Source organism: Spinacia oleracea, chromosome 6, assembly GCF_020520425.1.
Source record: "Spinacia oleracea cultivar Varoflay chromosome 6, BTI_SOV_V1, whole genome shotgun sequence".
NCBI lineage: Eukaryota > Viridiplantae > Streptophyta > Magnoliopsida > Caryophyllales > Amaranthaceae > Spinacia > Spinacia oleracea.
The window spans coordinates 119,697,913-119,725,443 of record NC_079492.1 but is presented as its reverse complement, the minus strand read 5'-3'; the positions used below and the strand labels follow the sequence as shown (position 1 = coordinate 119,725,443).

At 37.8% G+C, this 27,531-nt stretch overlaps 1 protein-coding gene across 1 annotated transcript; it reads left to right on the top strand.

Annotated features, from left to right (window-relative positions):
• Positions 1–7,260: 7,260 nt before the first annotated feature.
• On the top strand, positions 7,261–14,262 carry LOC110778265 (protein HLB1-like). Its single transcript, XM_056832701.1, has 12 exons — positions 7,261–7,392; positions 9,698–9,786; positions 9,931–9,985; positions 10,133–10,183; positions 10,284–10,313; positions 10,448–10,510; positions 10,636–10,701; positions 10,858–10,986; positions 11,364–11,399; positions 11,987–12,106; positions 13,515–13,700; positions 14,017–14,262. The coding sequence occupies exons 1-12, from the start codon at positions 7,261–7,263 to the stop codon at positions 14,125–14,127; spliced, it is 1,068 nt and encodes a 355-aa protein (XP_056688679.1). The 3' UTR covers positions 14,128–14,262.
• The last annotated feature ends 13,269 nt before the right edge of the window (positions 14,263–27,531 follow it).

The window sequence follows — 27,531 nt, the reverse complement described above, 5'->3', positions numbered from 1 at the left end:
GTCTAGGGACTAGACTCATTCGAGAATTAAATGGACAAAGATATTAGGTTGTTAACCATTGGTAAAGCTGAGCGTTTAATCTCAATGCTTTATGATCTCAAAACTACATTGTATTTTGAATTCACAAGCACCAATTGGTTTGCCATTCGATTTTGATCTTCGAAAACAACCATAAAAGTCGCTAAAAGAAACGTACATTTTAAATTGCTCACTTTCTCTCATTTCCGTGAATCGTTCTTGGATTCACTACCAATCGAGGAAATTTACTGTTACCTTTCTAAAAGGATTTATTGCAGTGCAAGATATTTAATTATAAACAATAATTAAAACATACATTGAAGCATGCAAAGTCTAAACATTTATCATGAATAATAACTTGAAAATTAAAGCAATCATGCAATTTCAACAAGTTATTAGCATTTTATTCGAATTTATTGTTCCGGCAGGTGTGAATAAAATGATTCCAAGATCCTAAAATCATTGAAGAACTAAGCACAGTTTGTCGACTTAAGCCTAGAACATCTTAGGTAAGCAAAAGCCTTTTGCTAATAGTCTAGAAACTATTCTTGGTTGATAGGTACGTCTAAGAACTTATTAGGTAAACCTATCGATTTTGCCACGACATAAAAGGACTCCTTACTTATATCGTTGAGTTTCACCAAAACTAACATGTACTCACAATTATTTGTGTACCTTGCCCCTTTAGGACCAATAAGTAACACCTCGCTGAGCGAAAACTATTACTAGATTGATGTAAAGGATATCCAAGCAAGTGTATATTTTGGCATGGCACCTTATAACTCAATTTTTAAGTTTGGAACTTAAGGCTCTTACTATGTTGGTTAGATTTTAAGTGAACTAAAATCCTTAATCATGCAACATAATCAAGCTTTTGATCTCATGCATTTTAAGACATATTTAAAACAATAAATAACTTAAAACATGCATAAGATATTTGTGATCTAGTATGGCCCGACTTCATCTTGAAGCTTTGACTTCAAAGTCCGTCTTGAAAATCTCCGTGGGAGGCACCATTTTCTTCAAATAGGATAAGCTATAACTAATTACAACTATTTGATGGTTCGTAGACCATATTTGAATTGAAAAATAACTTTGGTACTTTAGACCAATTACATTCAAATTAATGGTACGCAGACCATATTTTCTATCCTATTTGGGCCATACTAGTCACTTCATAACCTGCAAAACAGTACATATACAATATATACCATTCACCCATTCATTATCATGAATGGCCCACATAGCTGGTTAGTAAAACACATTATGCATCACGTAAACATTTGCAGCAATTAATCAAGGGCACCAATAATCTACCAATTATTCAGTCCTTATTAATTCTAATCGAGTTGTTTTAACCTTAAGGATTTGTAGACCTAATCAAGAGTTTATGACTAAAAAGCGCTCCCACTTAAACCAATAAATTCATATGCTTTACTAATTTTAAACATAAAATTGTATTTCTAGTCTAACCGGAAACATACAAATTTAATTAAAATTTAAAGCTCATATAAATTTATAATTGAATCCAAAAATTTAATTTAATTTCAGTCGCATTTAAATTAATTCATCATTTTAATTTTAGTAAAATAATTAGAATAAATACAATTTATTATAATTATAATATTCAAAATTAAAATCCAAGAAATTAATTCAAATTATTAATTTTAAAATTAATTAAAATTACGTGAACTGAAATTTTCAAATTAAACATTCAAAACGATCTAATCGTAACGCAAACACCCTACGCGTTGCACGCCCATGGGCCGTACGCACACAGCCATTGCTGGCCATGTGCGCGCAGCCCATGCGCTCGTCGCATAGCTGCTGCTGTCCTATCGCAAGCCTCCGCACAGCGCCCCATCGCACGCGAGCTATCGCTCGCAGTGCGTGCGCGCGAGATCGCTCGCTGGGCGCGCTGGCTCGCTCGCTGTGCGCGCGAGCCATCGCTCGCTGGGGCGCGACATCGCTCGCTGGGCGGGCGACATCGCGCGCTACGCGCGCGAGCCATCGCTCGCTGGGGCGCGACATCGCTCGCTGGGCGAGCGACATCGCGCGCTGCGCGCGCGAGTAGTGCTGGGCGCAGCGCTCGTGGCACGCGAGCTTGCGCTCGCTGCGCGCGAGGCTGCGCGCACTTGTGCGAGGCAGCGCGCGTTGTGGCGCAGCTCGCTTGCTGCCCACACGCGACTGCCTTGGCTCGCCCTTCGCCCATACCCATTCGTTCATTGCTCGTGGCACACGACACAAGGCAGGGCTGCTGCCTTGTGCTCGTGCACTACGCCCTTGCTCATTGCATTCGTGCCGCACGGGCGACGAGCTCCCTTGCTCGTCGTCGCATGCCCGCATTATACAACACCCCTTAAGGGTAACACGAAGCGTCCATTGCTTCGTGCGTGCAAGTTATTTGAACGAATCGCATAAAATTTAAAATTTATATTTAAAATTAATGACAAATTAATAAATATTATTAATTTCATAATTTTAGGGCGAAAAAATCGAAAATTTATTATCCAATTGATTTCCGATTGTTATGGATTCAAGTCTAGGTCATAAAAATTTAAAATTTATCGTAAATTTACAATTTTTATGGTGGTTTTTAATCATAGGTTTCTAATTAAATTACAATTAATTATGAAAATCAAATTAATTCTAAATTATTCTAATTTTCAACAAATTAATCATAATTACAAATTAGATTGCATAATTAACAAGACTAGGCATTCAAACTTGTTAAACATATGCAGTAGGTCAATCAAAAATTCAAGATTTATCAACAAGAATCGCAAATATTTAATTTAACATCTTAAATTTACGAAATTTTGCATTCGAAAAACTAAAACCTTCGAAAAGTCATAGTTAGGCTTTGAATTTGAGAATTCTGGGTTCGGCAGAAAAATATTATTTTTGTCAAAATTTTAGAATGCCTTTTACATGCGGAATTGACACAAAAATCACTCAATTCGGATGAGTAACGAAGAAACTGCCGAAAAACTGCGTACGTATAATTAAATAAACGCAATTTGCAATTAAATAACAATTACGAAAATTAATCACCCCTTTTAATTCTTGCAAATTTGTAATATTTAACCATGTTCATGCAATTTAGATTATGAAAATAATAAGGGGCTCGTGATACCACTGTTAGGTTATAATTCATATGACAGTTCATAAATCATGCGGAAAAACCATAAAGCCAGGAAACATATTATTTACACATAATCATTTAGCATAGTTTAGATGCATACTCTTTGTTGCGTGCCTTCCCTAGCTGCGCCCGAACCGAACAAGAACAAGTCTTTAGGACTCCAAGTGTCGTCCCTCCGTAGATAGTCCACAGCACGTCCGGATCCGCCTTAAGATTGACCAACTAGAATCGCCCTTAAGGTTCTAATATTTTCGGTTAGGTAGGCAAGAATATTGGCTGATTTTTCTGCTTAAAAATCTTAGTTTTGAATACTTAAAACTTGTGTATAAATAATGACCCCTAGGCCTTTATTTATAGAGTTATGGAAAAGGAATCGTAATCCTAGTAGGATACGAATTAATTGAAATTAGAATCCTACATGAATTCTATTTAATTAATTTATCCAATTAGGAATAGGAATTTAATCATACACTAACTCTGTAGATTTAGGAATCACGCATGAGCACAAACTCACACACACACGGCAGCCACAAGGGCTGCCCATGCGCGTGCGAGCAGCAGCCCACGCAGCGCGGCCCACGCATCCGTGGCCTTGGCGCGCGCTGGGCCTGCCTTGCGGTAGGCCTGGGCGCTGCCTTGGCTGGGCTTGTGGCGTGCGTGCTTGCTGGGCGATGGCCCGGCTTCGTGCTGGGCCTTCGTCCGGCAGGCCTCGTCCGATGCTAATTCGTACGATACGCTTCCGATTAAATTTCCAGTTCCGGAATTTATTTCCGATACGAACAATATTTAATATTTCCGATTCCGGAATTAATTTCCGTTTCGAACAAATATTTAATATTTCCGTTTCCGGAATTATTTTCCGATTCCGGTAATATTTCCGATTCTGACAATATTTCCGTTTCCGGCAATATTTCCGATTCTGGTAATATTTCCATTTCCAATAATATTTTCCGATACGTACCATGTTTCCGTTTCCGGCAACATCTACGACTTGGATAATATTCATATTTCCGATACGATCCATATTTCCGTTTCCGGCAATATCATCGTTTCCGGAGTATTCATTTCTTGCCTGTGACGATCTTAGCTCCCACTGAAACCAAGATCCGTCGGTTCCGAATATTCATAGATGGAGTATTTAATGCCATTAAATACTTGATCCGTTTACGTACTATTTGTGTGACCCTACGGGTTCAGTCAAGAGTAAGCTGTGGATTAATATCATTAATTCCACTTGAACTGAAGCGGCCTCTAGCTAGGCATTCAGCTCACTTGATCTCACTGAATTATTAACTTGTTAATTAATACTGAACCGCATTTATTAGACTTAACATAGAATGCATACTTGGACCAAGGGCATTATTTCCTTCAAGAACCACTCTTGAAGCAAGAAAAACGTCTGCTAACTTGATGGTTCTTCATTGCAAAATGAGTAAAACCACCATCGAAGTAAGAAAGACTAGATCACATAATAAACAAACTCGAAAAGATCTTATCATCATATCTCGAAGAACATTCGATGAAAAGGATATTAAGATTGGCAAAGCATGATAACTAAACCTATGCAACAAGTGAGAAGCAACACTCACGTTGTAGCACTGGAAATCAAGCATAGCTTTGAATTCCATGAATTGTTTTAGAAGATGGGTTTGAGGCCCATGGTTATAAAACATTGGGGTTGAACATTTATCATATATGAAATGTATTTTCATATTCCATTTAATCTTGGTTTAGTATTAAATGATGAGTCCCTTCAAATTTGACGATATATTCAAGATAGACTGTCAGGACCAGTCCTGTGACTAAGAAATGTCTATCAAGTGAACTTGAATGTCAAAGGTTGAAAATGGTCCCTAGTCGGAGTTTTCTATAAAATTGGACGCATAGAAAACGTTAGACGACTAGAATGCAAGATGACTAGTAGTTCTGTTTCTTGAACTATGTGGACATGGCAATGTCATAATCATTTGCATAGATACTTACTTTGGGAAGACTAGTATCGGACAAGACCTATGAAACTTTACTGTAAGAGATGAAAATCTGTCATAAGTAAATTTCATTAAAATTATTAGACACTAAATCCTCAATACCTGAGTGATTTGAGATTACTTGTTTGAGAACTGGTTGCTTTGACGTTGACCAACCGTCGCACCGTAAAAGGAGGCTATAAAGGCAACGCTCAGGTAATCACCTATCAAACGAAGTCTAATCTCAAGATCGCAAGATTGGGATTGTCCTCCCATAAATCGGGATGAGATGCTTAAAAGTTGTACAAGGCCACTCGGAGAGCTAGAAACTGTGAAATGCATGGCCGTGCTCGGATGAATCATAGGCTATGATTATCTGTTTATTTGATTAGTTGAACTCTGAAACCGAGGAACACCTCTGGACATAATAAGGATGACAACTCTTACCTTATGTTCAAGAGCAAGCATCGAGCGACAAAGGAATTAGGAAATGCACACTTGTCCCTAAGGACAAGTGGGAGACTGAAGGAAATAATGCCCTTGATCCAAGTATGCATTCAATGATAAGTCTAATAAATGCGGTTCAGTATTAATTAACAAGTTAATAATTCAGTGAGATCAAGTGAGCTGAATGCCTAGCTAGAGGTCGCTTCAGTTCAAGTGGAATTAATGATATTAATCCACAACTTACTCTTGACTGAACCCGTAGGGTCACACAAATAGTACGTAAACGGATCAAGTATTTAATGGCATTAGATACTCCATCTATGGATATTCGGAATCGACGGATCTTGGTTTCAGTGGGAGATGAGATCGTCACAGGAAAGAAATGAATACTCCGGAAACGATGATATTGTCGGAAACGGAAATATGGATCGTATCGGAAATATAAATATTATCCAAGTCGTAGATGTTGCCGGAAACGGAAACATGGTACGTATCGGAAAATATTATCGGAAATGGAAATATTACCAGAATCGGAAATATTGCCGGAAACGGAAATATTGTCAGAATCGGAAATATTATCGGAATCGGAAAATAATTCCGGAAACGGAAGTATTAAATATTTGTTCGAAACGGAAATTGATTCCGGAATCGGAAATATTAAATATTGTTCGTATCGGAAATGAATTCCGGAACCGGGAATTTAATCGGAAGCGTATCGTACGAATTAGCATCGGACGAGGCCTGCCGGACGAAGGCCCAGCACGAAGTCGGGCCATCGCCCAGCAAGCCAAACGCGCGCCACAAGCCCATCCAAGGCAGCGCCCAGGCCTACCGCAAGGCAGGCCCAGCGCGCGCCAAGGCCACGGCTGCGTGGGCCTCGCTGCGTGGGTTGCTGCTCGCACGCACACGCATGGGCGGCCCTCGTGGCTGCCGTGTGTGTGTGAGTTTGTGTTCATGCATGATTCCTAAAACTATTAGAATTAGTATATGATTAAATTCCTATTCCTAAAAGGATAAATTAATTAATTAGAGTTCTTGTAGGATTCTAAGTTTAATTAATTCGTATCCTACTAGGATTCCAATTCCCTTTCCATAACTCTATAAATACGTGCCTAGGGTCACATATTTTTCAGAGATTATTCAAGTATTCAAAGTGAGTTTTGAGAGAAAAATTCAGTCATATTTCTTACCTAAGAGTGCCGAAAATTCTAGTACCTTAAGGGCGATTCTAGTTGGTCAATCTTAAGGCGGATCCGGACGTGTTGTGGACTATCTACGGAGGGACGACACTTGGAGTCCTAAAGACTTGTTCTTGTTCGGTTCGGGCGCAGCTAGGGAAGGCACGCAACAAAGAGTATGCATCTAAATTATGCTATATGATTATGTGTAAATAATATGTATTCCTGGCTTAATGGTTGTTTCCGCATGATTTATGTATTGTCATATGTATCATAACCTGACACGAAGTATATTATTACGCTTCAAATTCACTTATTTTGTGTATGTTTCTACCGATAAGCGGATTAGAAGCTTCATTAAGATCACTACTTCAAGTACAAACTGCATAATACTCTAGATGTTAGCTTATTGCTTATAGTCTTTAATAAAAAAGAAAAGCAAGTACGATATTATAAGAGATAAATTACCTGCAAGAAGGGAAAGAGTGTTCCAACAACCTTCACAATGGATAGCAATAGAGGAGATGAGCTTGAAGTCCTCGTCAGCAGTCCATGGTCCTTTTTGCAATCCATTGTTGAGCATACCTTCTTTCTCGTCGCTAACGCTAACCCTAACCCTAAGTACATCGAGGGCAAAGTTATCAACACTTTAGTTCCTGATTATAAAAGAGCGAGCTTAGAGATCATTTTTAAGAATGATTTATATTTCAAGAATACCATGATAATGTTAAAATTAGAATCACTAAATAAAAAATCCAATCAAGAAAATCCAGCATGCCAATGTTTCAATTAAGGCCTTTAAATACCCATTTACTTATTCCCCGATTCCACCATTTACACGGCCCGGAGATGGTATTTAGAAAATCAAAAATCGAATTAAAGTAACTAATATTGTTAAAGAGAATTACTACGATTCGGATACTGAGAGATAAATTGAGAAAAATGGGATTAAAAATAAAAAAAAGGTTCACAACCCAGCTGATGAAATTAGTAGAAAACCAAAATGTAGTAAAGATAACTAAAGAGCATCACCAAGTTACTGATATTAAGAAGAAAACACCCATCAAATTGTTTCTCTTAATCTTCCATTCATAAGTCTTTTAGAAGTTATAATCAACCTGTAAAATAAAAAATAAACAGGAAACAATTGAGAGAAAATCATAGAATAATACCAATCTTTAATTGTAGCAAAAACCCCTAATTCTTCATGCATCAACATTAAATGGAATACAATTAATGAGAAAGAAAAGGACAGAGAAGTAATTAAAATTTACCTAAATAGATCACTCAATGTCTGAATGTAACACCCTGATAATTCCTTATATTTTTAATTACCTTTTTCCGACTAATATAAAATAATTACCAAGATATTACCGCCACCGTGATAACGCCTAAGGCTATTAACCAGAATTACGCAGCGGAAATAACTAACTTTCAAAAACATATTAAATAGTTAATGGTCATTAAACAACTTGGAACCATCAAGGCCCAAACCAACATTAAATAGTTTAGAAAATCCATTAACTACGGATTAAAACCATACTATAGTAATAATGATAGTCACTCGACACTATTCCCATGATAACTTTTCCCACAAGTTATCTCTACCAACCTGCTGATTGAAAACTACTCCCCAACAATGCAAGTGCAATGATGGATCATCATAGGGTCATTAAGGCAAAGACCATGACCGGAAGACATGAAGTACGAAGTCAGCGAAAGCTGAGTACGAACAAGCTAGAATGAAATCCTAGTCTAACATGCTTCACTCAACAATAAAGATAATCCACATGCAAAATCCATTCAAGTGAAAAATTACTCATGAAGACACACACGAGACTTGACACGACTGTCAACTCATAGATTAATAAGAATTAGCTTCGAACGGGTAGTACACAAAACCACTGAGGGAATAACAAGACCACTGAGGGAAACTGAGGGTATTGGGAGCCCATCAAGCACCAAATAAATAGAGTCGGGCTTTCTACCGACAGTCGGACCATACCGACGGAATTACTGCGCATTTTATAAGCAATTAACCAAAAGAATGAAACAACGTCTTGTATGATTCAAGGAGTACATGTTTCTCCGACGCGACTCCCCCTATTGTTCATACTTAAGGTATATACGTTCCAAGAGTTTTGAAGCTCATTCGGGTTGCACTGTACGTTTATTAGTATGTTATGTTCAAGAGTTAACCCAAAGACATAACTTACAAGCAATTAAACAATTACACAATTAATTAATTAACAATGACACTTCATTTTAATCCTTTAGGACTTGTGATCAAACATAGGACTCAAGTCACTAGTAGAAAAAACCCATGTTGCAGCCCCCTTGTTGCAGCGTACATGTATTAATACGCTTCAACAACTAGTCGGTCAACGCGGGTCAAACCATTTAAATGGTTGTTGCAGCGTACAATTTAATTGTTCCCTGCAAAAGTGTTTGTTGCAGCGTACATTTTAAAAGCCCCCTGCAATAGCCCGTTTTTATTGCAGCGTACATTTAAAAGCCCCCTGCAATAACCCGGATAAAAAAATTCGCTGCAATATTATACTACGGAGTAATTCAGAACAAATTAAGCATCTCAAAACTTCAGCTCTCGCGCGCGCTCAACTCCCTTCTTCTTCCCCATAGCTTTCCCTTCGTCGCCCCCCTCAAAAAAAAAACCATTCCTGCGTCATCAATCTAGCTTCCTCGTCGAGTCGTCGGTGGTTCTGGCCTCCTCGCCAGTCGCCGGTGGGTCTCTTTTCTCGCCTCCTCTGCAGATGCCGTTTTGTTCAATTCATTTTTTTGAGTTCTGTGCTTCGTTTTAGGTTTTGTTCAATTTGTTTGTTCAATTCGTTTTAGGGTTTGTTCTATTCTTTTGTTCAATTCGTTTTTACGGTTCAATTCGTTTGTTCAATTCGTTTTTAGGGTTTGTTCAATTCGTTTTTTAGGGTTTATTCATAGATAAAGATGGGGCGGTGTTGGAATTAGAGAATGGTGGTGGTGGTGGTGGCGGTCGTGGTGGGGTGGAGCAGGGGAGGTGGGTTGACTGTTGTTAATTGCATTGTACGTACTATTGAAATGTGATTTTTCATGTTATAATTCTTTACCTTCATTTTTTATGGTCTTGTTGTATTTTCATCCTATCATTTCCAGAAGCTGTATTGATCATAAATCTCTGAAGCAAAGTGGTGACCTTTTCTCTGAGTTGTTCATTTGACGTTCACTTATTGTTGGATGTACCAAGAACACAATTGATGCTATTTTCTTACAAATTATGGGTGTTTGGAAATATTAACTCATTATGAAATGATGAAAGTAGAATATTTAGGCTTTTGCTTTGTATTATTTAAGTAGACCTTATGACCTAATTATCTTCCTTTCAGGCCACAGATTACTACGGAAAAGCTGTGCAGTTGAATTGGAATAGTCCCCAGGTTTTTTTCTTTTTGTATTTGGCTATTTTATCTTTTTACTACAATTCTTTAGATTTCTGTTCATTTTTGTCATTGTAACAATCTCATTGTTCCTTTCCAGGCGCTTAACAACTGGGGACTTGCACTGCAGGTAATATTTCTCATCTATACAGTGAGAAATGCAGAAAGGAAAGGCTGAGAAGTGCATTTTTTTTACACTAGAAAGTTAGTGGCAATACAATGCTCTCAGACTTTGGCTTTACCATTCCCTGTTTTGTGATACAGGAACTCAGTGCGATAGTCCCTGCTAAGGAAAAGCATAACATTGTTAAGACGGCAATTAGTAAGGTGCAAACATATTACTTGATAAACTCAAGATAACTAAATGATTTTAGGTGTGGGTTACATACGAAATTATGAATATTATTGAATCTTCACTATTATTTGATTCTCTGTAATATACCTTGATGCAGTTCCGTGCAGCAATTCAGTTGCAGTTTGACTTTCATAGGGCTATTTACAACCTCAGAACTGTTTTGGTTAGTCCTCAATTATTCTTTTCTGTTTTAGCAATGCTTGTCCAGTGCTTTCTTCTTTCTTTTATTATTATCATCTGGATATTGTGTTGTATTGAAGGGTTACACGGTCACTGAGATCGGATGATAAGGTGAGTTATGTATATTTTGGTTTTGCAGTATGGCTTAGCCGAGGACTTGCTAAGAATCGGGGGATCAGTCAGCCATAATGATATTTCGCCCAATGACTTGTATAGTCAGTGCGCTGTCTATATTGCAGCTGCTCACGCATTGAAGCCAAATTACTCGGTAAGCTCTCTGCAATTCTGGTTTCTCATCTTCACCCTCCCTGCCTCTTCAGCGGTCCTCACGAAACATTGATGCGGGTAGGCTTGTATACACCTCAACCTTCCTAAATCTGCTTTGGTAGAATTCTTGGTGGGTGTTTTTTTGTCTCTTGAAATTGGACCTATTGGGCTCTTGCGCTTTGTATTTTTCATCCTGATACAACTTTCAAGCTCAGAATATTATTGGAGAAATGCAAGGAAAAATTATAACGCAAAATCATTATGCTAGGCCAATGTATTCCTATTGCAAACAGTTGCATCATATCTGTTTTCTCTGACGAGGTTTCTTGTTGAGTTGTAATTGTGACAGTTTTTTTGGTTTTGCTTTTAAACTTGTAGGTCTACCGCAGTGCACTGAGGCTAGTCCGTTCTATGGTAAGAGTGCTTTACATAAAATCAACAGAAAGTGTACATAGTTCTAGTTACATTTCAGCATTTTACGTGACTGTAAAAACCACATTCTACTTTCCATTTAGTTATCCTCAATGCTAGTTTGACCCTCTCCCCACCCCTCAATAGGTAATCCCTTTACGGCTTTACCCGAATCAAATTATCAAGTACTTTGTGTATGTTTAAGGACACTCCCAGAGCTTTGATCAACTTTCACCTTTCATGAATGTCAAGTGAAAACATATCAAGGAATATAGTAGAGACGTTCCTTAAAATTCTGTTTCCGAAGCTTGACCTTTTAGGGACAGAAATTATGGTTCAATTGATATTTGTTTGATTTAGTTCTCTACTCTAGTTGCTTCTGGAGATAATCCAGTGTTTCAAGGAAGAGGGCGGGGAGGGGGGGAGGGGGGGGGGGGGGAAAGAGGAAATGTTCTTGCAGACAAAACATGCACCTTTATGCATTTTCATATATAGTGGTTTGTGTTGCTCCCTGACGTTAACACAAGGCTTCTCCTTTTGCAGTGTGTTAAGTCATGATTTGTTCTAAATCTCTCTTATCTATTTTTCAGCTTCCTTTGCCCTATCTTAAAGTGGGATATCTGACGGCTCCACCTCCAGGAAATCCAATAGGCCCCCATAGTGATTGGAAGCGGACACAATTTGTCCTTAACCATGAGGGTCTTTATCAGGTAATTTCACTATCTCCTGGCTTGGGAAGGAAAGTGAATATTTAATCAGACACTCCAGGATGTTAGACAGGCAATATTTAATCAGACACTTCAGGTGTTGTGCTTTCCATGGCTCAGTTGCATTGCGTTTAGAGCATTGTTTAGCTAAATAATCCTATTTTTCTAAACATCTTTCCATGTGATATCTTTTCATATAGTAACAAATACATTTCTTTGATGAAAACTATATGGGAAGTTCTACATCCTGACCTCTTCGTTTGGGAAATTCTACATGGTGGAAACTAAAAAGTTTCATTTTCTTGGTAATGGCTTAATACACTAAGTGTCGTTATCAACTAAAGTTATGGCTAACCCACCACTAATTTACCATATTTCTGACCCTAAATATAATTACTAACCTACCCTCTAGTTAATACACCTCACTCCAAGTCTCCCACCACCACCCACCATCCAAACCAACCTAACCACCCCACCCCACCACCTGACCCCACCGACCAGTCCAACCCCATCGCGCTACCTGACCCCACCACCGCACCCACCACTCTACCACCCAATCTCACCACTTCTTCTCTCCATCTTCACCAACAAGGCAACAAGCACACGCAGCCCACGTCTCCGCCGGCAAGCCAGTTTAGCTATCAACGAGCTATTCCCCAGCCAATCTGTTCAGCGAACCAGCCAACCAATTCAAATGCAAACTTGGCAACATCAAAAGAATCGAGATGTCTTTTTCTTCTTCTTCTCATGGATCTGACAAAGCTGACTCGGAGAAATCGGCTTGGCCTCTCCAGCAACAGCTTCCCCAGTCCAACCTCGTTTATATTCAACAATTTAACTTCTATAAATAGATCGTTTTTGCAGAACAGTAATTTTTTTGGGTCCCTTTAATTTATTTATTTTCCACCATGTAAAATTTTCCAAACCAGTAGACCACCATGTAGAATTTCCCAAATTATATTGATTGTTGTTTGTCTTTGTTTTCCAACGTCTTGCAGTGAAGTTAGCAATGCCTCTCTTTCTCCCTTTCTCTATCTTGACTTGAGAAACTTGCAAGGATACTGTATTGTACTCGTTTCATCCTTGGGGTTGATTTAGCATCTGAAAGTTACTTTAGTTGGAATTTTCACCTATGGATACTTGCGATGGAGAGCTATCAAGTTCTTGTTATATGGTAGTTTCTTTAATTGGTTTTCTAAAATTTATGGGGACCTATCTATTGCTGTGTGTAACTAAGATAGATATCTCTTGAGATTTTCTCAATTATATGTGGAGACATGACATTCATCTTGACTCAGGCAGTTGGATAATGGTATAGATTATGGAGATATGTTGAGATATTTGACCATTGTGCAATCTGATGGATGGTTGAAAGTAATGTTTCTTACTGAACCACCCCTTTCTAATGCAGATTGTATCCGAACAAAAGACATCACGGCAGAGTCTTTCTAGCAAGCAAGTAGATGGGCCAAATATAAAAAATAGAGCCGTCAAAGTTGACATCCCTGACATTGTTTCAGTGTCAGCATCTGCTGATCTTACTTTACCACCTGGGGTTGGACTCTTCATTGACACAATACACGGACCTGTATACTTGGTTAGCAACTTCTTTTACCTTTTATATCTGCATTTTCCATACATCTCAATGATTCTTTTTCCTCAATGTCTTTTTATTTTTTTATTTTGACATAGGGTTAAATTTACTGAAATGAAAAAGTTTTACAAACTAAACAAAAAACTAAGGTCCTTATAGACCATTACATATATTACGAAACAAACTAAATGCATAAGCTTAACATTCACAAGGGTAGCCGGCTCTTTCCATAGCGGTCCTTGATTGTTTCTCAATTTGTTATGACGATAACTGGAAATTTGGCCTTATAACGCTGCTGTTCTCTCAGTGGACATCTTAGGTAGCTGACTCGTGGGAATCTTTGGATGGTTGGCTGGATGCAATTCGTTTAGTTTACACAATTTTTGCTCGAGGTAAGAGTGATGTTTTGGCTGGTGTAATCACTGGATGATTAGTCTTTGACTCTTTGTTAAATGTATTAATTGTATTATCGGTACGCTTTCTTTTCCCTTTTAATTGGGTTGTGTAGCATAGAAATGTTTAATCACAGAAATCAATGTATATTATGAAGAATTTCCTGAGGAAATCAATTTTTTATATGCTTAGTTTTGACTTTCTAGAACTCATTCCAATCCATTTATGCATATTTAAGGCTCATTGTGTCGTTATAGGTCATATTTAGGCTAAAGTGCCATTTTCGCTCCCAACTTTGAACTTAAGAACCTAATGACTCATTTTAAACTTATTATATGATAAATATGCTTAGTTTTAAGTTTCTAAGACTTATTCTAATCTATTTATGCACATTTAATGCTTGTTTTATCGTTATAGGTCATATTTAGGCTAAAATGAGGCATTTTTGCTCCTAACTTTAAAATAAAGAACCTAAGCACTCATTTTAAACTTAATACATGTTTAATATGCATAATTTTAACTTTATAAGACTCGTTCCAATCTATTTATGCACCTTTAAGGCTCATTAGGTCGTTGTAGGTCATATTTAGGCTAAAATGACATTTTCGCTCCCAACTATGAACTAAAGAACCTAAGGACTCATTTTAAACCTACTAAATGTTTTATATTCTAGTTTTATCTTTCTAGGACTCATTCCAATCCATTTATGCCCATTTAAGGCTCATTGTGTCGTTTTAGGTCATATTTAGGCTAAAATGACATTTTCGCTCCCAACTTTGAACTTAAGAACCTAATGACTCATTTTAAACTTATTATATGATAAATATGCTTAGTTTAAGTTTCTAAGACTTATTCTAATCTGTTTATGCACATTTAATGCTTGTTTGATAGTTATAGGTCATATTTAGGCTAAAATGAGGCATTTTCGCTCCTAACTTTAAAATAAAGAACCTAAGCACGCATTTTAAACTTAATACATGTTTAATATGCATAATTTTAACTTTATAAGACTCGTTCCAATCCATTTATGCATATTTAAGGCTCATTGTGTCGTTTTAGGTCATATTTAGGCTAAAATGACATTTTCGCTCCCAACTTTGAACTTAAGAACCTAAGGACTCATTTTTAAATTATTATATGATTAATAAGCTTAGTTTTGAGTTTCTAGGACTTATTCTAATCTACTTATACCCATTTAATGCTTGTTTGATCGTTATAGGTCATATCTAGGCTAAAATAAGGCATTTTCGCTCCCAACTTTAAAATAAAGAACATAAGGACTCATTTAAAACTTATTACATGTTTAATATGCATAATTTTAACGATCTAAGACTCGTTCCAATCTATTTATGCACCTATAGGCTCATTGGGTCGTTATAGGTCATATTTAGGCTAAAATGACATTTTCGCTCCTAACTTTGAACTAAAGAACTTAAGGACTCATTTTAGACTATTAGGACATTGTCATTAGTTTCTTGAATGTTAAAATGTGATATTTAATTTGTATTTAATCTAATGTTTAATTTAAATTTCTGTTTTTGTAAAGGTCTACACTCCGAGGATTGCGCCTTATGCGAGGAATTTGATGTGGTTCGTGAGCAATGGGATAAGTTTTTTACCAACAAGTATTTATTATTGGCTTTAGCGCGCTTGATCGAGTTGGTTTAGTTGTTATAGAATAAATTTTATATTAAAATGTATGTTTATGTTGAAATTGGAACATATATTTAAATGTAATATGTGCACTTTGGTTTTGGGATATATAGTATACAAAACTCCAGTTGTTGTTTTTATATTTGTTATACAGGTTGCGTTATTCTATTATTGTTTTGACAGGTTTCTATATTTGGTGCAAGGCACTCTAGGTATCCCTAAACAAAATTAGAATTTTCCCGCCAAAAGTGCTTTTTTGCAGCGTACATATATGTTGTACGCTGCAACAAGGGAAAAAAATTTCGCAAAAATTCAGACTTGTTGCAGCGTACAAATAAATGTACGCTGCAAAAAATTGAGTAATTCAGACTTGTTGCAGCGTACAAATAAATGTACGCTGCAAAAAGTTGAGTCTTTTGCAGCGTACATATATATGTACGCTGCAACAAGTCCAAAATTTTGCCAATTTTTTGGCACTTGTTGCAGCGTACATCTAAAAGCCCGCTGCAACAAATCACTTTTTGCAGCGAACATTGTACGCTGCAACAAGTTCAGACTTGTTGCAGGCCCCCCAGTTGCAGCATACGATGTACGCTGCAACAGGGGTCTAAAAGCCCGCTGCAATAAGGGTTTTTTCTACTAGTGAGTGAAATTACTCCATTGTTCCTTCTCAAAAACATTGTTTGAGATAACCCGACATTGCCTGCTTAACAAGCGGGGTGTGCCTTTAGCATGAATAGTCCTTAGTTCAATTCACATAAACTTCTTAAATGTATTCTACACAGCGGTAAAATAAACGATGCACTGAGGAAATATTCAATAGGCTCATTGTATGCTAGACATCCCGTACCATAGCATAATCATAATAACTTGCATGCGAAACACCCATACATGTATATCAACTATAACAACATGCTTGACATAATTCAACGATTATCAAAGTCCATAACATGATAGTTCAATAGAATCTATAAAGTATTAATCAATCCATAACATGCTCATTCACGTAGAATTCATAGATTCAATAACAATTCTCAACATACTTGTTCACACATCAAACACGAATTCACAATACTTAAGTTCACATAATTCACAATCAATACACATCATAAAGTCCTCATGGGATAGGTGGTCACCCTAGTCATGTACGTACCTGGAATACCTAAGTACGGGGGCCACTGTGCGAATCACGACTCAAGCTAGAAATCAACTCCTATAAACACAAAGGAGAAACTTAATTATTATCCATGTTTACTAAATTTCCAACAACTATTTAAGAATCTATAACCCTTGGTTTATTTAGAAATCAATCGTTATTTGTTAATTTAATAGTCTCAATTAGTCAACTCAAGTCCGAGCATAAAAACATTGACTTTTTGGCCTTAAAATCGTTAAAAATCAACGCTTTAAGCTTTATAATAAATCAGAAAATTTAAGTTAATTCCCATAATTTAAATCTTCATTAAATTTTGTGAATCAATCGCTTGAAAAATTGGAATTAAAATCCTGTCAATATAATATAGGTCCTGAATAAAACCATGTTTTAACCTCAAAAATTGACACTTTATTTAATTATTAAATCTGAAAATTATAATTCTTATGATTAAAAATCAATCCCATCAATTCAAATACGAAAACATTAAAACACGGTGTTCATAACCGTTCTCAGCAATTTAAATAATCCAAAACAATTAAATAATCATACTTAGATAATTTTAAAACGGACTTTGAAAAAGTTAAAAAGTATACGGCGTTTGATTAACAACAACAACACACACACAACACAGGGGTGTTGCATATGGGGTAGCGGCACGAGCAACAACAGCAACACGAGGCAACAACACTCGGTGCGCTGCGGGCAGGGCGAGGAGCTGCGCACGGGTGCTCGGCACAAGCAGCAACAACACATCAATAGCTCACAACGATGTGCGCGTGCTGCAGCGAGAGGGACGCGAGGGAGATGCGAGGCTGCGAGGGATTGTGTGTGTGAGGCACGACGTGGCAGGCAGGCGAGGCACGGGCTGTGTGCGCTGGGCAGCGAGCAAGGCTTGTTGCTCGGTTGCTTGCAGCCGAAGGCAAGGCCACGAGAGGAGAGAGAAAGTGCCACAAGGAGGAGAGAAGAGAGAGAGAAAATTAAGAATTTTATGTGGGGATTTAATGAGGGGGAAGGGTTGTATTTATAGCTTTTCCTTCCCTCATGGGATAGGTTCTAGAGTTTTGAGTTGGGCTTGCTTACGGGTTCAATTAAAATTAATTCCTTGCAAGCCTTGTTGGGTTTGACAATGAAATTGGATCGGGCTTAGATTATAATTAAATTCGTTTTCAAAATACGACCCAACGATTCCCGATTAAATAAATTCGTTTGATTTATTTAATAAAAATCCGGTTTTCGTAAATAATTAATAATTAAATTATTTAAAATAAAATACATTTAATTGTCATTAAATGCAACTAAATTCGTAAAAATCTTTATAAATACCATAAAAATATATTTATAAATTACGAAAAAATACGAGGTATTACAGTCTACCCTCCTTAAAAGAAGTTTCGTCCCGAAACTTGGGCACGGAAATCACAATTCAAAAATCTAGACTTGAGAGTTTATGAGACTTTAATGCGTTTTCTTGTAGAAAGTTTTAGTTGTTGTACTCTTTAAGTAATTCAACATGACAATATAGAGTGAAACTTCACTAAAAAGCACTAAATTAGGCATACCGTAAGGGTGAAATAAGGTATAAGGTAAAAAGCGCGAAATTCTACCGCACTCTACCCCCCTTAAAGAAAATGAGTTACGGCCCCGTAACTCAACTAACCTTGGGAAAAAGCTCGGGATATTTCTTTCTCATTTCTTCCTCAGCTTCCCAGGTAGCTTCCTCAGATTCTTGGTTAGACCATAACACTTTAACAATCTTAACATCCTTAGTCCGTGTACTACGCACTTTGCTATCAAGGATTTTGACAGGTCTTTCCTCAAATGTCAAACTTTGGTCTAACTCTAAGGTCTCCGGTCGCAGTACATGCGACTTGTCCGGGACATACTTTCTCAACTGAGACACATGGAATGTGTGCACTCTATGCAAGTCCATGGGTAAGGATAACCTATATGCCACTTTTCCTATCCTTTCTAGGATTTCATAAGGGCCTATATATTTTGGGCTTAGCTTTCCTTTCTTCCCAAATCTCATTACACCCTTCATTGGTGAAACCTTAAGTAACACTTTGTCACCTATTTGGAACTCTTCGTCCCTACGCTTCAAGTCCGCATAACTCTTTTGACGATCTTGCGCGGCTTAGATTTTGGATTGAATAGTCCTAAATTGATTCATTGTGTCCTCTATCATTTGGGGACGTACCTAGTACAACGATTTCACTGATGTCACTCCAACATAAGGGACTTCAGCATTTTCGCCCATACAAGGCTTCGAATGGTGTCATTCCAACATTGGCATGATAGCTATTATTGTACGAAAACTCAATTAGATCAAGGCTATCTTCCCATCCACCTTGAAAATCTATCACACAAGCTCTTAGCATATCCTCTAAGGTTTGGATAGTCCTTTCGGTTTGTCCATCTGTGGCTGGATGGAATGTTGCACTCATTTTTAATGTCGTACCAAAGTTCTTCTGTACACCTTTCCTGAAATTCGAAAGGAACCTAGAATCCCTATCTGATACGATATCCTTAGGAACTACATGTAATCTCACCATATATTTGATGTAAGCTTTGGCAAGTTGTTCCATTTTCCAGGTTTCTTTCATTGGTATGAACATTGCCGACTTAGTCAACCTATCTACTACCACCCAAATGGTGTCATTTCCACTTCTCGACTTGGGTAAACAAGTGACGAAGACCATTGAGATACAATCCCATTTCCAACTCGGAATTTCTAAGGGTTGGACCTTTCCCTGAGGTCTCCTATGCTCAATCTTAACCTTCTAACAAGTCAAGAATCTTGCCACAAATTCAGCCACTTCGTTCTTCATTCTTGGCCACCAATAGACCTTCTTCAGATCCTTATACAGCTTATCACCACCCGGGTGAATGGAATATGGTGTATTGTGACATTCTCTCCATCAACTTTTCCTTTAGTTCACTACACTTTTGAGGCATGCACCATCGTCCTTTGTACTTCAAACTTCCATCATCGTGGATCTTAAAATCCATCTCTGTTCCTTGCGAAATCTTTTCCTTAATTCGCTCTAGCTTAACATCTCCAGCCTGATTCTCCTTGATTTCATCAAATACTGACGGTTGGATAGTCAAGGAATTTATCATTCCTTCAAGACATTCTCCATTCACTATCTGTAGATTCAATCGCTGCATGTCCTTGCACAGCTCGTTAGCAACTATTAACGCATTCACACTATGACTTGATTTCCTGCTCAAGGCATGTGCGACTACATTGGCTTTTCCCTCATGGTATTGAATATCCTGATCATAATCCTTGATCAATTCCAACCACCTTCATTGGCGCATATTAAAATCCTTCTGTGTGAAAATGTATTTCAAACTCTTATGATCCGTGAATATCCTACATTTCACACCATACAGATAGTGTCTCCATATCTTTAATGCAAACACTATGGCGGCTAACTCCAAGTCATGGGTAGGGTATTTGGATTCATATGGTTTCAACTGCCTTGATGCATGCAATCACCTTCCCGTTCTGCATCAATACACACCCTAAGCCATTCTTAGAGGCATCACTGTACACATCATAGGTACCACTCTCATCTAGTAAGGTTAACACCGGCGCGGTTGTCAATCACGTCTTCAACGCTTGGAATGCCTCTTCACACTGGTCATTCCACTCAAACTTCGCATCCTTCTTCATCAAGGTTGTCATTGGTTTGGCGATTCTAGAAAAATCTTGCACAAAGCGTCTATAATAACCCCCTAAACTTAGAAAACTTCAAATATCGGTGACACTCTTAGGTGTAGGCCACTCACTAACATATTTTATCTTTGCAGGATCCACTGCAACTCCTTCCTTAGACACAAAATGTCCTAAAAATGCAACTTTCTCCAGCCAGAATTCACACTTCGAGAATTTAGCGTACAACTGGTTGTCTCTCAGGGTACTCAACATTAGCCTTAAGTGTTTAGCATGATCCTCGGAATGTCATCTATGAAAACCACTACAAACTTGTCCAAGAATGCATGGAATACTCGGTTCATTAAGTCAATAAAAATTGCAGGCGCATTGGTTAATCCAAAAGTCATAACTGTGAACTCATGATGACCGTATCTAGTCCTAAATGCAGTCTTTGGTATATCGTGCTATGCGATTCTCAACTGATGATAACCTGACCTCAAATCGATCTTTGAAAAGATTCCTGCTCCTTTCAATTGGTCAAACAGATCATCTATCCTAGGCAAAGGATACTTATTCTTGATCGTGACTTTATTGAGCTCCCTATAGTCTATATAGAGTCTCATGCTTCCGTCCTTCTTCTTCACAAACAAGACTGACGCTCCCCAAGGAGATGCACTAGGTCTAATATAACCTTTCTCTAGTAATTATTCCAGATGACCCTTCAATTCACTTATTTCTTCTGGAGCCATCCGGTATGGGGCTTTCGAGATAGGTGCAGTTCCGGGTATTAGGTCTACAGTAAAGTCAATAGGTTAATTGGGAGGCATTCCCGAGATCTCTTCTGGAACCACGTCCAAGAACTCATTTACCACTGCAATGTCCTTTGGTTGCTCCTTCATCACATCCTCTAAGTCTCTCACATTACATAAGAAAACAGGGTTCCCTTTACCGACTAGCTTCACGAGTTCCATTGCCGTGATGATGCCTACACTTCTAGGTTTCCCAAAACGACGATAGGATACTACCTTCCCTAAGATAGACTTTAAGTGAATCTTCTGGTTCTCACAATCAATCTTGGCTTTGAACATTGCCAACCAATCCATTCCCAAAATCACATCTAAATCTCCTAACTCAAACTCAATTAGGCTAGACAAGAATATGGTCTTGGCTATGGTCAAAGGTACATCTCTATAGATCTTAGTACACTTCACGATCTCACCGGTTGGTATCACTATGGGTACTTCAATTCCCTCGGGTTCTTTCAACTTCAACTTCTTTAAGATACCCTTCGATATAAACGAATAAGTCACACCAGAATCAAATAGTACTTTAACTAAAATGGAGTTAATAGAAAAAGTATCAGCTATGACATAAGACGAGGTTTCAGCTTCCTGTCTAGTGATTACATTCAGCTTTCCTTGGGCAACTCCTTTGTTATAGCCACCTCCATTGGAATTTCCATTGGTGTTTCGGTTCTCATTCTGCTGATAGTTCCCCCCAGACTTTCCATTATTCTGGCCATTACTGCCGTTATTACCATTCTGGTAGCCCTTTTGGTTTCCACCATTATTTCCTCCATTCCGGTTCTGGTTATTCCTGTTGTTGCTCTGGCGATTGCCTTGGTTGGGTTTCCCATTCTTGGCTCAACATTCAAATTCTCTATGGCCTATTTTCTCACGGAACCTACAAACAACTGGGTTTCCATTACAGTCCTGACCTGGGTGATTATTATGGCAACGTCTACACTCATAGACTTTCGTTCCGTTTCCTGCAGACTAGTTCTTATTCCCATTGTTATTGTGGAAATAATTTATTTTTCCACCATGATTTCCCTTAAACTGGAAGTGATTATTCCCTTTATTCTTCTTAAAGTTTCCCTGATTCTGTTGGCCACCACCTTGATTTTGGTTACCAACATCTTTCCTCTTTTAACCAACTCCATTCCTTCTTTGCTGCATACCATACAAATGGCCAGCTTTCCCGTACAGGGTGTCAAGAGAGGTAAAGGTCTCTCCAACAAGCATCATTTGCAAATCCATAGTTAATCCACTCTCAAATATCTGAGCTCTAAGCTCCTCCGTTGCCACCACTTCAGGTGCAAACCTAGATAGTTCTATGAACTTGGAATAGTATTCAGTTACAGACATCCCTTCCATCCTTAGCTCGATGAACTCTTGGGCTTTCTGCTTTTTCAGATACGGTGGATAAAACTTACTCCCTCCGTCCCAGATTAGTTGTTACACTTTCCTTTTTCGGCCGTCCCAGATTAGTTGTTACACTTCTAAATTAGGAATGACCCCACAATTATTATATTATCTCTCTCTTCCCAGTAAAGTTTTTTTTATCCTCACACCCTCTCTCATTCAATTAAAAAAAATACCCCACTAACTCCTATTACATCTACTCTTTCAATAAAATAACAATTGATAACCAAACAACCACTTATCACCTAAAACTTTGTGCAAAGGTAAGTATAACAACTAATCTGGGACAGAGGGAGTATTTCTCAAGGCAACTTTTAATGATTCCCATCCAAATCCAGGTGTAGCTCTCAAAGCATTCTCACACCTTTGCCACCACAAATCAGCTTCTCCCCTAAGGTAATACACAACACTATTAACCCTAAGGTCTTCTGGGCAATTCACAGCTAGTATAATCTTATCGAACTCTCTTAACCAGTTCACAAGTACACTTGGGTCTACTTCCCCTTGGTACAAAGGAGGCTTACTCTGGGCCACCTTCTTAAACATTTCACCAGCTGGATCAAGTCCTTGATTATTTCTATTATGTGCTAAGTTCTGCACTACTTCAGCTAGTTGCCTAACCACATCGAAAATCCCTTGGGTAGTCATGTACCTTCTCCTGAATAAGACAAAAGGCTAACTTTAACAACTGGATTGGACACTACCTTGCTAAAGCATTGCACTAACAAGTCACACAATAGCACACATTATGCACCAAAATTTCGGACCCTTAGGGCAAGATTGGCGCCTATGCTTGGTCCAATTCTCGCTTTAATTCGCGTCACAAAGTTTAAGTGGTGAAGAATTGAACCACCTTGCAAGTACGATTTCATTGAAGAAATACATGAAATTCCTTTGCGATAATCGCTCAAAGAAAACTTAAAACTTAGAGTTAGAGGTAATAAAGAGAATTCTAAACTTTTATTGCTTCAATGAGAGAATAATACATCCTTTGGATAGTACTTTATTCGCGAAACCACAAAACGAATTTCTAAAACCATAAATAGTAGCTTGCCACTTTATTACTCGACTAAAATAAGCATTAGCTATTACATTAGAAAAGTTTAAATGCTAGAGTCATCTTAACGATCATTCCCTTCATTGTAGTACTCCAGAGTGAAGTCTTGATCGTTAGGATCGCCGAAGTCTTCTTTCGGATCGGATTCATACTCCATATCCTCATTATTCTGTTGTAACTCACTGTTCACTTCATCAATTGTTTCAGGCTCGACTTCAGTGTCGCTAGAAATCTCAATAGTGGGTTCAGGAATGATAGGGTTAGGGTTTTCAATCTCAACAACATCATCATCATTGTCCTCATCCATAAGGGTTTCCGTATCACTACTAAACTCTGTATGGTTGATACTTTCCACCATCTTACCATCCTCAAAACATTGCTATGCCATTTCTAGAATAGTGGTCATAATCTCCATGTCATACCTCCACCTACCATCTGGAGTACCATACTTGAAGTAATTAGGAAGGCCACTGTCAGTATGCATATCATGGAATTGTTGCTTCAGACTTATATATGGGTTCCTATGGGGTAAACAGTGAATAACCATTTCGGCCATGACATCTTTTTTCCTTAGTTCGGGCAACTTCTTGACCGTAGAAAAATAGTTGCAAGCAAACACAATCTTCTGTACGTAAATGTACGAGGTCTCACACTCTAGCTTCTCTAGGTGTCCTAGGTTAGCGAACTTTGAAAGCAATCATCTTAGTCTTGAAAGTACACAACTAAGAGTCTTACTAACGTTCCAAAGCAAAGTAAGTTCGTGGAGCCATACAATTTCAATGCACAAGTACATGCTTAATCATGAATCGTGATGCAATGAATCACATAAGAAATATAAAACATGATCAAACTTAAATACATAAGCACACATTTAATGCTTAACACTTAGCCCTTAATCACATGCATACTCATATTAACTGCATACTTAATCTAAATATACCCTTCTTAATCTACCCTTTCTTACTTAGAAATAAGAATAATTTTCGAAATTAATTAAATGAATAACTTCAAATATAAGCGAAATTATTAAAATTAAAATCGAAAATTAAAGTAATTAATCGAATAATTTAATTAATTAATTCGATTATTTTCCTTTGGTATAATCCTCAGAACTCCATGTGTAACCTCAATTTTATATTTTCACCATAAATCATGTTTGGTCTCGATCACATAATAATTTTGCATCACTTTTTAAGATCCTAGCTTAGCTTCATGAAAATACACTTAGGTACTTACAACCACAAACAATCATTATGAAGGGTGCGGGAAAATAACCCATAAATCCAGTTGGCAGTTGAGGTTTTGAAGGGAACTAACCCTAGGGATAAACCTATAAAAGGACAAATATATTTTCTGGAAAATTACACAAACAATTCTAAGAGTTTTTGCTTTCCTAAAAACGTATTATCAAAGATTTTCTAAAACGGTTTGTGTCCTAGTTAATTCCAAGTTCCTAAGTTCCTTATATCTACACAAAAGCATTATTAATATCTAGAGTTATCTAAACACGAATTGTATTTTGTATTTGTGAGGATAGAGTTATCCTGTAAAGACTTAGAGTGTAAGTCTGAGAGAGTGAAAGAGATAGAGTTGTAGTCTGAGTAGATTACTGTGAGGAACACGAGTTAGAGAGAAACTTGTGTTAGAGAGTTATTGTAATCGAGGCATTACTATAATAGAAGAAATTCTCTTCTTGATTAGTGTCAAGAAGTTCTCACAGTTGTTATTCTAGTCTTTCTTGCTCCCAGTTTCTTTACTGTTCCTTGGTTTCAAAAGAAACTCTATCAAAGTTCGAATTACAATTCACCCCCCCCCCCCCTCTTGTGTGTGTTCCTACTGGAATATCAATTGGTATCAGAGCCAGTACTCACTAAAAACACAGGAAACCCTGTTTGAGTCAAGTTCCTGATAGTATGAGCTCACAAGAGAAACTGGAAGAAGGCTACTCCACGCAAAGACCACCTAAAGTTCCTCCCAAATGGATTGAGAATGCTCAATCTAAGAGAACAGAAGGATTGGGTTTTAATCATAAAACTAGTCATAAGAAAAAGTATGTGGATCTTCCAAGTGTGAAAGTCTGTTTCTCATGTGGAAGTGGAAGTCATGTAAGTACTGAGTGTTCCAAGATGAAGGAACAGGATCAAAGAAACATAAATTATGTAAAGCAAAAATGGGTTAAGAAGTCAGAAGTTGTAGTTGAAAAGGAACTCGAGGAAACCCGAGTTCCTGTAACTAACCTTTGATCTCTTTACAGGTTCTAGTGAAGGGGAACAGCTCGTGGTATCTCGACAGCGGGTGTTCCAAACACATGACAGGAGACAAATCTAAATTCCTCTCACTAGAAGCCTACAATGGAGGAACTGTGACCTTTGGAGACAACATGAAAGGAGAAATTGTTGGAATTGGAAAAGTTGGAAGGTCAAGTTCCTATGCCATTGAAAATGTATTTTTAGTCGAGGGTTTAATACGCAGTCTACTAAGCATTTCTCAATTTTGTGACAAAGGAAACTCTGTAAGTTTTACTTCTGAAAATTGTCAAATCATTAATAATAACACTGGGAATGTTATTTTGGAAGGAACTCGTAAAGGGAACACATATTATGTGGATCTCAATACAGTTCCCAGGAACAATTTAACATGCCTCAGTGCCTTTGAAGAAGATCCCCTACTATGGCACAGGAGGTTTGGACATGCTAGTTTCTCCCTGCTTGACAAACTAAGATCAAAGGAACTGGTTTGAGGACTCCCCTCAATCAAGTTCCTAAATGATAAAGTCTGTGATGCATGTGCAAAAGGCAAGCATGTCCGAAGTTCCTTTAAGCCTAAGAAATTGGTAAGCACCACAAAACCATTGGAACTCATCCATATGGACTTATGTGGCCCAATGAGAATTCAAAGCAGAAGTGGGAAAAAATATGTTTTAGTTATTGTTGATGATTACTCTCGCTTTACTTGGGACATATTTCTAACAAGCAAAGATGAAACGTTTGATGAGTTTGTTGCATTTTCAAAGAAAATCCAGAAAACTACAGGTCATCAACTGATCCATATAAGATCTGATCATGGAACAAAATTTGAAAATTACAAATTCGATGAATACTGCAAGGAACAAGGTATGGACCACAATTTCTCAGCTCCCAAAACTCCACAACAAAATGGATTTGTGGAGAGGAAAAATAGAACCTTAGAGGACATGGCAAGAACCATGTTAATAGCCAGTTCCTTGCCTAGGAACTTCTGGGCTGAAGCAGTCAATACAGCTTGTTATATTGTAAATAGAGTAATGATTCGAGCAATCCTAAATAAAACCCCCTATGAGCTACTAAAAGGTATAAAACCCAACATCTCGTACTTTAGAGCTTTTGGTAGTAAATGTTTTGTCCACAACAATGGAAAAAGAAACTTGGGGAAGTTTGATGAAAGAAGCGATGAGGCAGTGTTCCTAGGATATGCTTTAAATAGCAAAGCTTACAGAGTCTATAACAAAAGGTCTATGTGTGTTGAGGAAAGTGTACATATAATATTTGATGAATCTAACAAAACTGATATAGTACAGGAACAAGAACATTTCGAGATTGGTTTATCTCGTGCTGCAGAAAATGATGAGGAGTTCCAACCAAGCAAACACACAGCCAGAGGAACTGCTCAACAAAATCAAGAAGTTCCCGTACAAGTGGAACACGAAGAAATCCAAGAAGATCCAGAAACAA

Coding starts and splice junctions, on each gene's coding strand:
- LOC110778265 (XM_056832701.1), top strand. CDS start 7,261: ATGGATAGCAATAGAGGAGATGAGCTTGAAGTCCTCGTCAGCAGTCCA. Junction 9,787..9,930: donor GGTGGGGTGGAGCAGGGGAG/GTGGGTTGACTG, acceptor AAATCTCTGAAG/CAAAGTGGTGACCTTTTCTC. Junction 10,184..10,283: donor TGAATTGGAATAGTCCCCAG/GTTTTTTTCTTT, acceptor GTTCCTTTCCAG/GCGCTTAACAACTGGGGACT.